Here is a 14,415-nt window from a genome sequence, read left to right on the forward strand (position 1 = left end):
TGTTATGTCACTAGTTGTTATATAAACATAAGCAAAACACTGTTCAAGGAGAAGCATTTGTTAAAAACAACAAAAGAGCCTTTATGAAATATATTCCAAAACTAAGTATAAACAGCAGAGTTGAGTTTCCCCAGCTAGGGCAATTGATGTTTGATGGCATTTTAAGTAGCGAGGTCAGTGGAAGAGCACTGGAAATTGACTTTTTTCACAGACTTTGAACCTTTGCTGGAAGAAATTCTTGAAAGGCCCACATGGGGGTCATATCCCACCATAAGATCCCCTACCATGTGGACAGTGATTTTTGGTTCTGAATCTTGTTCATACCATAGAATTCTGCTAGAATTTACCGCTAGCAATCTGGTTTTATCATCTCTGGTCTCTTTAGTAATGGAATTAATAGCTATGTAGAGTTAAACTAATGACATTCTTTCATAAGTAATTTTGAAGATGCTATTTTTAAACAATAATCCTGAATTTTTCTAAAAATAATAAGTGTTTTATAAATTCAAAGCAACATAAATTTTGCCCTAGCCAGTATATCATTCACTTAAAAGTTAGCAACACTGATAAAAAATTTAGTGTAGTATTTTTTAATTAAAGAATTCTTCAATGTGCAGCTTAACTAACATCCTGACATAGGACACCGGTGTACCATAGAAGGAAGTTTGAGTGCTAGAGTGTAAGCTTGGGTCACAGCTATTATAAATTTTAACTGTTTTTATTTCTAAGTGTTTCTGTCATATTTGAGGAGACTTACATTTCACCCCTTTTGCTACTAGTATATCTTGTGACACATCTGGAAATAGAACTCATAATGGATATTTCATAAGGATGCTACATAGACAATGAAAATAAGTGACTGTGCTATTACTTAAAACAGTGTGACATCTAAACCACCAAGCAAACTACTTCTAGAAAGGCACTGATACACACCAACAGCTGTCACTCAGATCTTTTTTGTGTGTAATTCATACATTTGCGTAGATAAGTATCTTATTCAAAGAGTATTTTAAATAATTATTTTCTCATCATGCACACTCAGGTGAGTGGAAAACTTGCTGAGGTACAAAGCAAAGCCTAAATTGTGCAACTCAATAAAAAAAAAATGTCATTTCTGCAGGGTAAGTGCCAGGTGGGACCTACTCAAAGCGTTGATTAAAATAACTACATTACTTCCGAAAAATCTCAAATGTTCTTTGCAGTGTTATTTACAGTAGCCAATATTTAGAAGTAGTCTAAGTGCCCATCAGTAGATGAGTAGATAAAAAAGCTGTGGTACATTTACACAATGGATACTACTCAGCCATAGAAGGAGAAAGGGGAGAGGAAGGGGGAGGGGGAGGGGAAGGGGAAGGAGAAGAAGGAGAAGAAGGGAGAAGGAGATCTTACCCTTGGCTACAGCATGGATGGACCTGGAGAGCATTATGCTAAGTGAAACAAGCCAGTCAGAGAAAGCCAAGTACCATATGATTTCACTCATATGTGGAATCTAATGAACAAAATAAACTAACAAAGAAAATAGAAACAGACTCATAGAGAACAGACTGACAGCTGCCAGTCTACCTATATCCCTAAGTAGCTTATTATAGACTGGGAATTGGGGGCTGGGTGGAAAAGATGAAGAGATTAAGCAAAAAAAAAACAACCTTATAGACACAGACAACAGTGATTATCAAAGGGAAAGGGAGGGAGTAGGTAGAAGAGGGTGAAGGGATAAATGGTGATGGAAAGAGACTTGACTTGGGGTGGTGAACACACAATATAATATATACATGATGTTTTATAGAATTGTACAGCTGAAACCTATACAATTATATTAACCAATGTCACCCCAATGAATTCAATATAAATGAAAATAAAATAACTATATTACTAACCCCCTTCCAAAAGCCCCAAATAAGTACATCTATTTTTGTATACTTTCCGTATGTTCTCACCAAATATTAGATTGCATGGTTCCTGTGAGTGATTTTTAAAAATATTTCGTATAATCAGCATCAATGAAACCATAAGCCAGTAAAACAAACAAAAAAACATATGCGATAGTCTTAAAGGTAAAAGTTCGACTGGTTTTGAACTTGTTTTCCTAACACATATGAGTTTTTCCTTGGTGCTAAATATTTACCCAATTCCTCAAACCCTCTATCTTAATTTTAAATAAAATTGTTATTATATAGAATGTATTTTTTTACTTTTTTACTTTATTTTTGCTGTTGACACTATTATAAATGTCCACATTTACAACTCCCCTTTGTCCACCTCCACCCAGCCCCTGCCCGCCCACTCCTTCCCTCTGGCAATCACCACACTAGTGTATGTGTCTGTGTCATGCATATATGTTCTTTGGCTAATCCCTTCACCTTCTCTCATCTAGTCTTCCCTTCCCCCTTCCCATCTGACAGCTGTCAGTTTGTTCCATGTATCCATGCCTCTGTTTCTATTTTGCTTGTCAGTTTCTTTTGTTCATTAGATTCCACATATAATTGAGATCATATGGTATTTGTCTTTCTCTGGCTGGTTTATGTATTTTTTCAATCTACCTATATCCCTAAGTAGCTTATTATAGACTTTCTGTGGCAATAGGTAATGAACTACAGTATTAACTATTCCTCTATACTATGGTGAAAATTTTTCAGTTTACCTTATTCATGACCCCATAATGGTTGGTATAAGCTATTTTAGTCCCCTTTTGGAACTGGAAATCCTCTCAGTTTAGAGCAGTTTGGATTCACAGAACAGTGCTAAACAACTAGTTCTGGTTTCTATATTTTATTAGTAACTAATCTCTAGAAACAAGAAAGAGACAAAGGTTAAGCATAAACTTTTTTGCCTTTCCTCCCATTTTATGACCATGATGATATCTGATACTTATCTGATAGCTGTAGTCTAGTATTCAAACTCTACACAATATGTTTCTATTCTTACCAATGACCTTGTGACTTTCTACTTGATTTGTAGTTGGTGAGGATACCTTACTATCGCTCCTCTGTAATATATTGAAAAAGAACACACCTAACTGGGTAAAATAGCCATTAATTATGTCCTTGTGGAGTATTTAGAGATCATGTAAATTGTGTTTTCATGAAGTAATGGTCTGCCAAGGTGTGTATGTGTGAGAGAGAGACAGAGAAACAGAGAGTTGATTTACTGGTGTTAAGACAGCCTGCTATTTCAGGATGCATAGTTAAGTATTCAGTCCCCTCGATTTGTGCAGTTGTAGTTTTTGCATGGCCAAATCAAAAAGGGATATCCAGAAGTCCTTTTCCACAAAGCTGTGCTTGAACCATCATTTTCACCTTGATATCTTAAGAATCCAAATGGAAAGTATACAAGATGGTATTTGTTAAAGATAGAAAAAATAATACTTACTGTTTAATCTTCTCATAATTCTGAACATGCAAAAGGATCACCAAGAGGAGCCAGTTGATCATTCTACCTCCTTAGAATACTGAGATACCAAAGTAAATCCCATGTCCATTTATTTAGTTACAGGTCAGAAGTAAAAGCAAGACAAGATGTGAAACCGGACATCCGACAGCCTCCATTCACGGACTACAGGCAGCCCCCCCTGGACTACAGGCAGCCCCCAGGGGGGGACTACCAGCAGCCCCCACCCTTGGACTACAGGCAACCTCCGCTGCTGGACTACAGACAGCACTCCCCCGACACCAGGCAGTACCCTCTGTCAGACTACAGGCAGCCCCAGGTACCTCGGCCAATGAGATCATCGCAGGCCCAGGACCAAGACTTCCTGAAGTGCAAACAATGAAATAGAAGGGAGGCAGAGGAAAGAACACCCTTCTGAGATAGACAGCCCAAGTTCTATTCCTAGTTATGATATCATCTGGGTAACACCCACATCCTCAAAGCGCTCTGAATAAATAAATCTTTTTCAGAATAAAGCAGGACAATCAATCAATCAGTGGGTGAGTGGTAACAGGATGAACTAATTCCTGCTAATATTAGCTAGCTAATTCCCAATATATTGTCTTATCAAAGTTGGAAAGAAAAAAAAAAAGCTCTTATCTGAAATCTCCAATACAGATAATGCAGAAAATTTTACAGATGTCAGCAATGAAGATATTTTACATCCATAATTATTTACATAGCCCCCTACCTCCCATTTGGTGGTAAAGGGCCAAGCCCCAATGCATAAGCATAAGGCCAAGCCTGGCTTCATCAACCAGCCTGCAACCTCTGTCACAAGCACCCAGTCCCTGTCTACACAACACTGGTTCTTATAATTATTTGTTCATGTTAGATGTGCCTTATGGCCACTTCCATAGCCCCTCTGAGCTTCAGTTCCCTAGAAGGAGGGTCTTCCTTGCAGGCTATGGTGAGGATTCTACTTTAATGAAAAGCACTTAGACCAGAGCTTGGTAGCTAATAAATATTCAACTAGATAGCAAGATACAGATTAAATACAATTTCAATTAGTTGTGTTTTATTTAGGATTAAAGATCACCCTTATCTCCCCCAAATTTTAAGAACATTGAAGGTCAGGAAATCTTGGACATACTGCATTTTATGTAAAAGACAAATGGATTGTCTGCACTCCAACTTGATATTCAGTAGTTTGTGCACAGAGTTGTAGTAAGACCTCCATTAAAATTTATTTTTCTAATTAGCAAACCTCTAACTTACACATATACACGTATGCACATACACAGGACTGGTGCATTTATTTATACAGCTCCACAGCACTGAATGAGAACACTCAAAGAAAGAATATTGCCCAGGCCTATATGCAGTAATTACATGTGAACCAAGTAAGCTAATGAACATCAATGTAAACAAGCTACACAATGACCAAGGAAATTGTGCTCTGATCTGCTCAAACCTTTGGAACTTGGTCTTGCATTTTGCTGGACTATGAAGTCAGATTGCGTTTCACAACACCAACTCATTTGGAACACATTATAAGGGAGAGAAAAAATAGAGAGACTGAATACAGAAGCTTCTTTGATATTAAACGATTGTTTATTCCATTTTTCTCCTGGCCCCAAAGGATTTTGATTATTTCACCGTGGACATGGAGAAAGGAGCCAAAGGATTTGGGTTCAGCATTCGTGGAGGAAGGGAATACAAAATGGATTTGTACGTGTTGAGATTGGCAGAAGATGGGCCAGCAATAAGGAATGGAAGGATGAGGGTAAGAACAGTCCTTTTTATAAAATTGCTTAATTCTGAAAGAAACCTGGGGTGGTATTAGAAGAGTGCTGAAGCATGCTATTAAGCAAACAGATGATGTAGGTTTTACTTTCTTTCATTTCATGACCCAATTTTCTAAAGTTTGACCAAAAGTTATGTAAGAATTTGATCACTTATTTTCCTGCTTATAGTCTTCTAATTGACAAATAGTGTTTTACATATATAGTTTTCCTAAAGAGTAAACTAAAGAAAATGGGCAAAGTAATCTAAGAAGTGAAAACAGGACTCCCTATTTTTCCATGGTTCGATGATTCAATTTCCATTTGAGAGCAAATCTTTTGAAATGTATTTTTAGCTTTATGCTTTTTTCTCTATATTTATTAATCAAATGGTTCTGTATTTCTTTGGAAATATTTCTGGTGTGTTGACTGGTCTTTCAGCTTTGATGTCGGGCAGACAGAAGCATTTGGAGAAAGGTGGACTAAGCTTCTTGGATACATGTTGTCCATAAATATGATAGCAGTGAGAATTTTCCAATTAGAGTGTAAGGCTAGAGCGTATTTTTTTAATGTAGAAGTTACTTTGAGGCTTCTGATTGATGGGTGACTGATTTTCGTCTAAAGGTACAAAACAAAGCTTGATAACAATATAGAATGTTAGACTCTCTCCCTTTCTCTCTGTAAAATGGTGATTAGTAAGCACATAATAAAGACTAGTTATTATTATAAATAAAATCTCAAATTCATTCTTGCCCACCCTCCTTGCTCTTATAGTTACTACAGAAAAGCTGTGGTTCTTGGTTGGGTTCTTCCGCTGAGCCTCACAAACCAATTGCTCCTGGACAACTGAATAAATCTGTTATTCCTACCACCAACTCTACCATTTCTGGGATTCTCATTCCCACAGTGCAAAAGTAGAAAGTATGTAAATTGTGTCCATTTTTCTCTCTCCCTTCATAATGCTGGGAAGTATCCAAGTTGGAATCTGAACCCAAGCAAAGCTGACTTGAGAGACACCTCCACCCCCGCCCCATCCAACACCAGCGTCCTCTACACGTGGTTTTAGAATAGGCCTCCGCATGGTTTCTTGGCTCTCAGCTTCCCTGTAAACGGAAGGGTACTTTCTAAACATGCTGAAAAGCCAACTCCTAAGTGGGTAAATAAAACAAAATTAACCTTTGCAGTGCAGATGAAAAGAGCAGCAGGAAGGCCATGAGTGAACCAGACCCTGCAAGAGAGAATAGCCCCACCCCGACTCCCGGTGGACTTCAGACATGGCCTGTGTGGATTTCAGTAGCCAAATTTTTTTTAACAAGTGTCTAAATGACTGGCTGTTCAATATATACAATACTTCCAAGGCATAGAAGCCTAAATATAGAAGTACTCTATGTAAGAAATATATATATTTCTTTTAATACTTTTAGAAAATACAAACCAGAGTAATGGTTCTCATTGTGGTCCCTGGTATCAGCATCACCTGGGAATGTGCTACAAATGCAAATTCTCAAGCCACACCATAGACCTACAAAATCAGAAACTCTACAAGTGGGGTCATCCGGCTGTGTTTGTGTGATTCACCGCCAGGTGACTGGTACAAGTTAAGTCTGAGAACTGCTGAGTTAGAGGGAAGCTGTCATACACAGTGTGATGCAGGTGGGATGTGTGTGGCTTGGGCTTTGTTAACCCCCCCAGAGCTTGTCTAAGGAGATTCTTACCTTGTTCCAATGGTGTGCTAGAGGTCCTCAAAGCCATGTAAACACTGATTTAGAATTCATGGGCAGGTATTCAGTTGTAAGAAAGATGCTTTATCTGGCCGATAGTAAAAATGAGCCCTCTACCTGGATTTCCAAAAAAATGGTATTTTAACTTCTTGTCAAAGATTAGAAAACTAAGCAACATTTCATCATTTTCCATGTCATTTTTATAAAGCCACCTATTCTTTCTGTGTATAAGCATATAAAAGGACTTATTATGCCCAGTTTTAGATAATATAGGTTAGTTTATTTTGGATTACAATATACATATATTTCTAGCATTAAGTTATCCAAAAAAAGAGCTACTTGGGAGTCACAGAGATTCCATGGATGAGCTTTTACTGCTTGATTTTATCTCCAATCTTTAAAATAAGGCTGAAGCTCGGGCTGGTGTGGCTCAGTTGGTTAGGCGTCGTCCCATGGCATCAAAACGTTGCTGGTTCAATTCCTGGTCAGGGCACTTGCCTGGGTTGAGGCCTCAATCCTCCGTGTGTGTGCAGAGGAGAAGTATAGGAGGCAGCAGATCAATGTTCTGTTCTCACATCGATGTTTCTCTCCCTCTCCCTTCCTCTCTCTCTAAAAACCAATAAAAAATAAAATAAGGCTGAGAGCTTAGCAGAAATGGATGAAAGAGTTCTTTTTCTGCTTTTTATGGATTACATTTGGTATTCAAGTGTTTGAAGTTTTTCTCACTCATGGATTCTTATGGCACCAGTGGAGAATTTGTCTAGGGTGACAAAATCCATGTCAGGGAAAAGGGTTACTTCATTATATAAGTTGAAAGGTACTCATATTATCCACTGTCTGAATTATATAAATATTTTGTTATCTGTATAAAGATCAATAAGTGTTCTTGATAATAGCACATAATTAATTCAGATCTTATTTTCATGTTTATTATCAGATTTAATGATTTAAAGCTAATCTTTTCCACCTTCATTAGTACTTATCTATAATTGGCAATAACTTTAAATTCACAGATGTATTTAAATTACTTCAACAAGGACCTGGACAACCAGTATTGGCGTGAATCAATGGTTTGATTATTTTAAACTAATACATAAATTGGATAACATATGTTACCAATTTGGAAATTTCACACTGAAATTAATTAGGGGCCCATTTTTCATCTTTTCTTTTTCCATCTTATTTTAAAGTTCCACGTAATACCATTAGGGCCCAGATAAATATAGATTTTAAATTTCTGCACATATGATGCTTATAAGGCAGCTTATACAGCAATGGCTACTATGACTTGGTTCATAAAGTTCCAAAACTCCTGAGAAAAGTAGGTGAACTAGATGTTCGCAGGCAACCTTTAAAAATAAGTTCAATGCCCTGACTGGTTTGGCTCACTGGATAGAGTGTCGGCCTGGGGACTGAAGGGTCCCAGGTTCGATTCCGGTCAAGGGCATGTACCTTAGTTGCAGGCACATCCCCAGTGGGGAGTGTGCAGGAGGCAGCTGATCGATGCTTCTCTCTCATCGATGTCTCTAACTCTCTATCCCTCTCCCTTCCTCTCTGTAAAAAATCAATAAAATATATTTTAAAAAAAAATAAGTTCAAGAAGAGAAGCTAGCACCAGGTTCTTCCCAGCCTCTAAAATATGCAGGCACCGTTCTCCTATGCCTACACTAAACACAAACACATGCTTCATGATCCAATGTATTTGGAAAACACTTTATTTTTCCCTTTTTCATAATCAGAAACAGGTAATGATCTGGTAATAGCAGTATATCTTAGATTAAACCCAGTACAGTAGAATTGCTCAAATCAAAATGACTATGCAAATACTGGATGATTCTGGAAAATCATTTTCGGTAACAATGAATCACTGTGCCCTTGGTTTTGGGGTGTAAGTCATACTACTTTTGAAAACTTAGTTAATGTATCAGATGTAAGTCTCTGAAACTAAGACTTCCTGGGTCTTTGACATCCGTCTCGGTTGTAGGACAGTGGTGGTATGTGCCTGTTCAGTAGTATAAGACTTTGCTAAGAATGCAAAGAAAACCAGTACAGTTGCAGGCAGTAGGGAGGAGAGGAGAGCACAGAGAAGGTGACTAGAGTGGGTGTAAAAGCAGCCTTCTCACACTGCGGATTCTAAGAAGCATTGGCACAGATGTGTATTTTTAAAGCATGCCCTTAGACATCCAAGTGATATCCCAGGCATCCAAGAGAATATTCATGAATCTTGTGATAGACAGCTAGATATATCCCAAGAGTGAATTCCAGGTAAATGACTTGGCTAGTCTTTCTGGGCAGCTGAGGCAATGAAAATTATCTTAGCAAAGATCTGTGGCAAATTAGACTGTTTGACTTTCAAATCAATTAATAAATACTCACACAGAACATAGTTGATTTTTTCCTCCTTGAAAAGCACTGTATGTTTAGTCATATTTTTTTTTGTCAAATAAATTCTTTCTTTCTACCTAATGAAACAAGAGTCAGATTAGGCAAGTATCCTGATAAGGTACAATGGATTTCTTCAAAATATGAGAACCTGCCAATAGCAAACCAGGATCAGATAGGAGTGGGGAATTTACAAACCAAAGTTCAGATACATAAGAGAGGATAAGAAACTTTTTCAGAAGCTCAATTAGATGCTTATTTAAAAGAGAGGTTCCAGGATCCCTGTATCAGAAACATATAAGAGTAACTAAATAAATGGATTTAAAGATTCACTAAAAATATGACTCTTTGGGGCCCTTCTAAACCTTCAGCCTCACTCAGAACCTTCAAAATAAGCAAATCTAGTACATTTGCTGTATTAAAATTTAAATCATCAATCCACTTTGTTGAAAATAGAAAGAATGATATATACCTGATAGCACTGATGGGAAGACTTGAGAAATATACCATGAGATAGAATTGATATTTTTTATTACGACAAAAGAGTGAGGTATTCGGTTGTGAGAAGGGACATAGATATTAAGATATGTCATGGAATACAATTTAAGTTGAATAGTACAGTGAGAATAAACACCAAGAAAAACCATGTGAGCGTAATTACATGAAATAGTCACTTTATCAAAAAAAAGTAGAGAATAGCATGTTTTTACTTTAATTACTAGATAGTTTTTCAATATCAACATTAAAAGTTGAATGACAAAACAAAATACAATCTGTAAATGCAGAAAATAACGGGAATGGGGGCAGTCATCATGTCTGATTGCTTTCCTTCAGTCTTTCAAGCAGGCTAGTGTAAGAGAAACACAAATGGCATTCAGATTTAATGAAACAATATAAGAAATTATTAGAAAATATAAGTGGATATATTTTTTAAGATTGTTTTGGAATTTGTAAAATAGTCCTAATAAAGTCAAGAGGGATAAAATTTTCATAACTGATGAATAAATCTCTGGTACAATGCTCTTAGGGACACAATCTAATTAAAAACTGAAGATAAATAGAAAACACAGGAATGAATAATGAACATGCAAAATAATTTACTGGGGAAGCTCAGTGAAGCAGAGAATCTAGGAAATCAAGAGGCATTGGAGGGAAGGAATAGTAGTTCTAAGTGTTAAAATAACAATCTCAGAATCAACGTAAAAGAATCTGAAAGGAGATCGAGTTTTCTCTTGAAAAGGTAAAATACTTTCATAAAAGTATAATACAGGAATCCCCCTTATCTGCAGTTTTATTTTCCATAGTTTCAGTCACTCACAGTCAACATGGACTGAAAATATTAAATGGAAAATTCCAGAAAAATAAATTCATAAGTTTTAAATTGCAGGCCACTCTAAGTAGCGTGATGAAATCTCTCGATGTCCCACTTTGTCCTTCCTGGGACAAGAATCATCCCTTTGTCCAGCATATCCACGCTGTACCTCCTCCCACCCATTAGTCCCTTAGTGCCGTCTTGATTAGCTGATCAACAGTGGAGGTATCATAGTGCTTCAAGGAAGCTTATTTTAATTAATAATGGCCCCAAAATGCAAAAGTTGTGATGCTGACAACTCACATATGCCAAAAAGAAACTGTAAAGTACTTCCTTTAAGTAAAGAAGTATGTATATATGGGGCGGGGGAGGCGGGGGGACATAGTATATAGGATTTGGTACTACCACAGTGGCATGAATGCACTAAGGATCTTGGAACGTATCCCCATGGATAATGGGAGACCACTGAATATTCCTCATTTCCATAAAACATATTTATATTATAAAAAAGAACATTTTAACTTCATCATCTTAACAACTGTATAACAAATGTATATGCCTACTTAGCATTATATGTTTATTTATGAAACGGTTTACTTTTTTCCGGAAACTTATGATGCAAAAGTCTGCCTGCAGTGGGCCTTGGATAACCCAAAACATTTTGTTAGACTGAACAATGTGCAAAAAAGGTACTGCCTACCCACCTTTAAAAAAAAATTCCCTGATAGCAGCTTCTTTTGTATTTGTCACCTCTCCTTCTGTAGTAACATGACTAATCTGTGGTTACAAAATGAAAGTATTTCTATTTTACATTTTGTCTTTATCAAACATAAGAACATTTAGAAGAATATTTTTAATATATGGAACAGGTATAAATTAACCGTGGTTCCAGTACCCATGAACGGTAGCCTGATGTAAAAAACCTTACCTATGTCCCATGATTCCGTTCTCCTCCTACTCTCCAGCCCCGGGGGTGACCATCACCCTAAGTAAATACTTGCCATTCTTTCCAGTTTTACCACATATGTGTATACTCTCAACTACATCATCTAGCCTTGCTCATTTTGTGAACTTTATGTAAATGAATCATACTGTACATGTTCTTCTCTGGGGTTTTTTTTTTATACTTTCTGTTCATAAGACTCATTCAAGTTGATACATAAAGCTGTAGCTTATGGCCACTGCTATAAACTACTCCATTGCATGAATATGCTACATTCTGTAATAGTTAACTATGGATATTTAAGATTTTCCCTGTCAATGGATATTTGGGCTATTTCCAGCTTTTTATAACTAACAATCCTTGTACATTTCCTGCCACTCGTGGGCAAGAATTTCTCTAGATCAGACTATATACCTAGGTGGTCACATATTTAACATAATTAAATAACACAAATATCTTTTCCTACATGGTGATACAATTTATATTTATACCAGCAATGTAAAAACATTTCCCTCATCATCTGTAAAGATGAGATTCTTTATGATGCCCTTTGATGAAAATATCTTAATTTTTGTGTAATCGACTTAATCAACTTTTTTCTTTACAGTTTCTACTTTCTGTATCAGCTTTAAAAAATAATTCACTCATATTCTTAAATATATCCTACATCTTCTTCTAAAAGTTATACAGTTTTTCTTTTCATATCTAAGTCTTTAGTCACCTATAATTATTTTCTCTGTATAATCTAAGGTAGAAATCCAATTTCAGTTTTTTCATGTGGATAACCACTTATCACAGCACCATTTCTCCCCTATCTGCGATGACAGCTCTATAATCAACAAAAATTCTGTAACTGCAATGGTCTTTTTATAGATTATCTATACTGTCCTGATGGTCTAATTGTCTGTACCTACATCAATGTTCTGTTTTATCTGTATAATAATATATTTATAATAATATAGAAAACATATAATATATCTTTATAATAATATATAATCTTGATATAATCCATTATTTAGTTTTTCCATAAACTAATCAAACTTTTATAGTTTTTTCCGTAACATAGCTACAAATATTTTGCAAGATTGATTCTAGACCCTTTGTATATTTTATTTTTGCTCTTATATATAATATTTTAATGCAACATTGAAATATACTATTTGTTAACAGTAAAAAGAAAGTTGATTTTTTTACATACTGATTAATCATCCTATATAATAAAAGCCAAATATGCAAATTGTCCCCTCGACTGGGAGTTTGACCAGGAATTCGACCAGGGGGTGTGGCCAGCCAACCTCCCACGGCCCCTCCCCCTGGCCGGCCCCAGCTGCTGGCAGTGGCAGGCTGCCAGAAGAAGGGAAGCCCCAGCCACCAACCAGCAGCCACTAGGCACCCTACCTGTGCACAAGTTTCGTGCACTGGGCCTCTAGTATCATATATAATTACTAAACTCGCTGATTAATTCAAATAATTTATCTGTAGCTACCTCTGACTTTTATACATAGATAATCACATTTTCTGCAAATAATTAAAGTTCCATGTCTTCTGTGTTCTTTTGTTTATTTTTCCTTATTTTACTGCACTTACTCAGCTCCCAGTATGATGCTGAATAAAGGTAGTTAAAGCAAGCACTCTTGTTTTATTTCTAATGTTAAAGGGAATGCTTTTAACATTTCACCATTAAACATAATGTTTAATGAGTTTATATAACTTTTATCAGATCAAGAGTATTCCCTTCTATTATTAGTTTGATAGAAAGTTTGTATGAATACATATTGAATTGTATGTACTATTTCTACATCCGTAGAAAGTATCACATGATCTTTTTTCTAATATGCTAATTAATATGACATCATATTAATGAGTTTGTATGTTAAATTACTCTTGATTTTCCTAGATAAGCCCTCTTTATTTATGACTTTTTTTTTTATACATTGTTCAATTCAGTTTTCTGATATTTCCTTTAGGGTATTTGTATTTATGTTCTTGAGTAAGATTGGCTAATAATTTTCTTTTCCTTGAATGATTACCATTATGCTAGCTTTACAAAGTGAAAAAAAAAATAATCCTTTCTGTTGTTGTCATTGCTGCTGTTGTCTGGAAGTTTATAGATTCTCTATACTGTAAGTTAGGATTGTCCTTGAATGTCTGGTAGAACACACCTCTGAATCCATCCAGACCTGGTATGTTTTCTTCGTGTGAAAATGTTAAGCCACGCACTACTTTTCTATAATAATTAGGGTATTCCTCAAGTTTTCTTTTTCTTCTTGAGTTGGTTCTGATGAATTTCTTTTTTTTCTAATAATTTATCTAGTTCATCTTAGTTTTTCAAAGTTTTTCTGTTATCTTCTCACATTTTTAATGTTTGAAACATTTGTAGGTATGTCTAGTTACTCATTTATTCGACCCTAGTTCGTGTATTTTTTCTGTTTTTCTTTATTAATCATGCTAGAGATCTATTTTGAATTTTTTTTAAGAACCAGCTTACATATGTATTCTCTCATTACTTTATGTTTTTTTATACTTAATAGTTCTCTCTCTACATTTTCTTTGGGTTTACTCTCTTCTTATTTTTCTTGCTCCTTAGGTTGGATGCTTAGATCAGTAGTTCACAGGTTTTCTTAATTTATAGTAATAATGTGTGAATTTAAGGCTATAGTTTTGATATGTAGAATGTTAGTTACTTTAAGTTCTAAATATATTCAAATTTCCACTATCATGTTTTTCTTTGACTCGTGGGTTATTTAGAAGGTGGTTCTGTTTGGCATTTTTTAGTGTATTGGAATTTCCAGGTTAGTTGTGTATTCTTGATCTCTAGTATAATTTCATTGTCATCAGAGAATATATTCTATATGATTTCAGTCTAAAATTTGTTGGTTCTTGCTTTTTTTGGCCTTATATTTGTTT

General features: G+C 35.8%; 1 protein-coding gene across 3 annotated transcripts in view; it reads left to right on the forward strand.

Annotated features, from left to right (window-relative positions):
- Positions 1–14,415, forward strand: part of MAGI2 (membrane associated guanylate kinase, WW and PDZ domain containing 2) — a 1,132,900-nt gene that overhangs the window by 1,036,616 nt on the left and 81,869 nt on the right. For all 3 annotated transcript variants that reach the window (XM_081102532.1, XM_081102533.1, XM_081102534.1), the window contains 2 exons: positions 3,487–3,706; positions 5,009–5,152. In XM_081102532.1, the coding sequence (XP_080958658.1) occupies positions 3,487–3,706; positions 5,009–5,152 (364 nt within the window). The remainder of the gene's footprint in view (positions 1–3,486; positions 3,707–5,008; positions 5,153–14,415) is intronic.

This window comes from Myotis nattereri (genome assembly GCF_964212035.1).
Source record: "Myotis nattereri genome assembly, chromosome: 11".
NCBI lineage: Eukaryota > Metazoa > Chordata > Mammalia > Chiroptera > Vespertilionidae > Myotis > Myotis nattereri.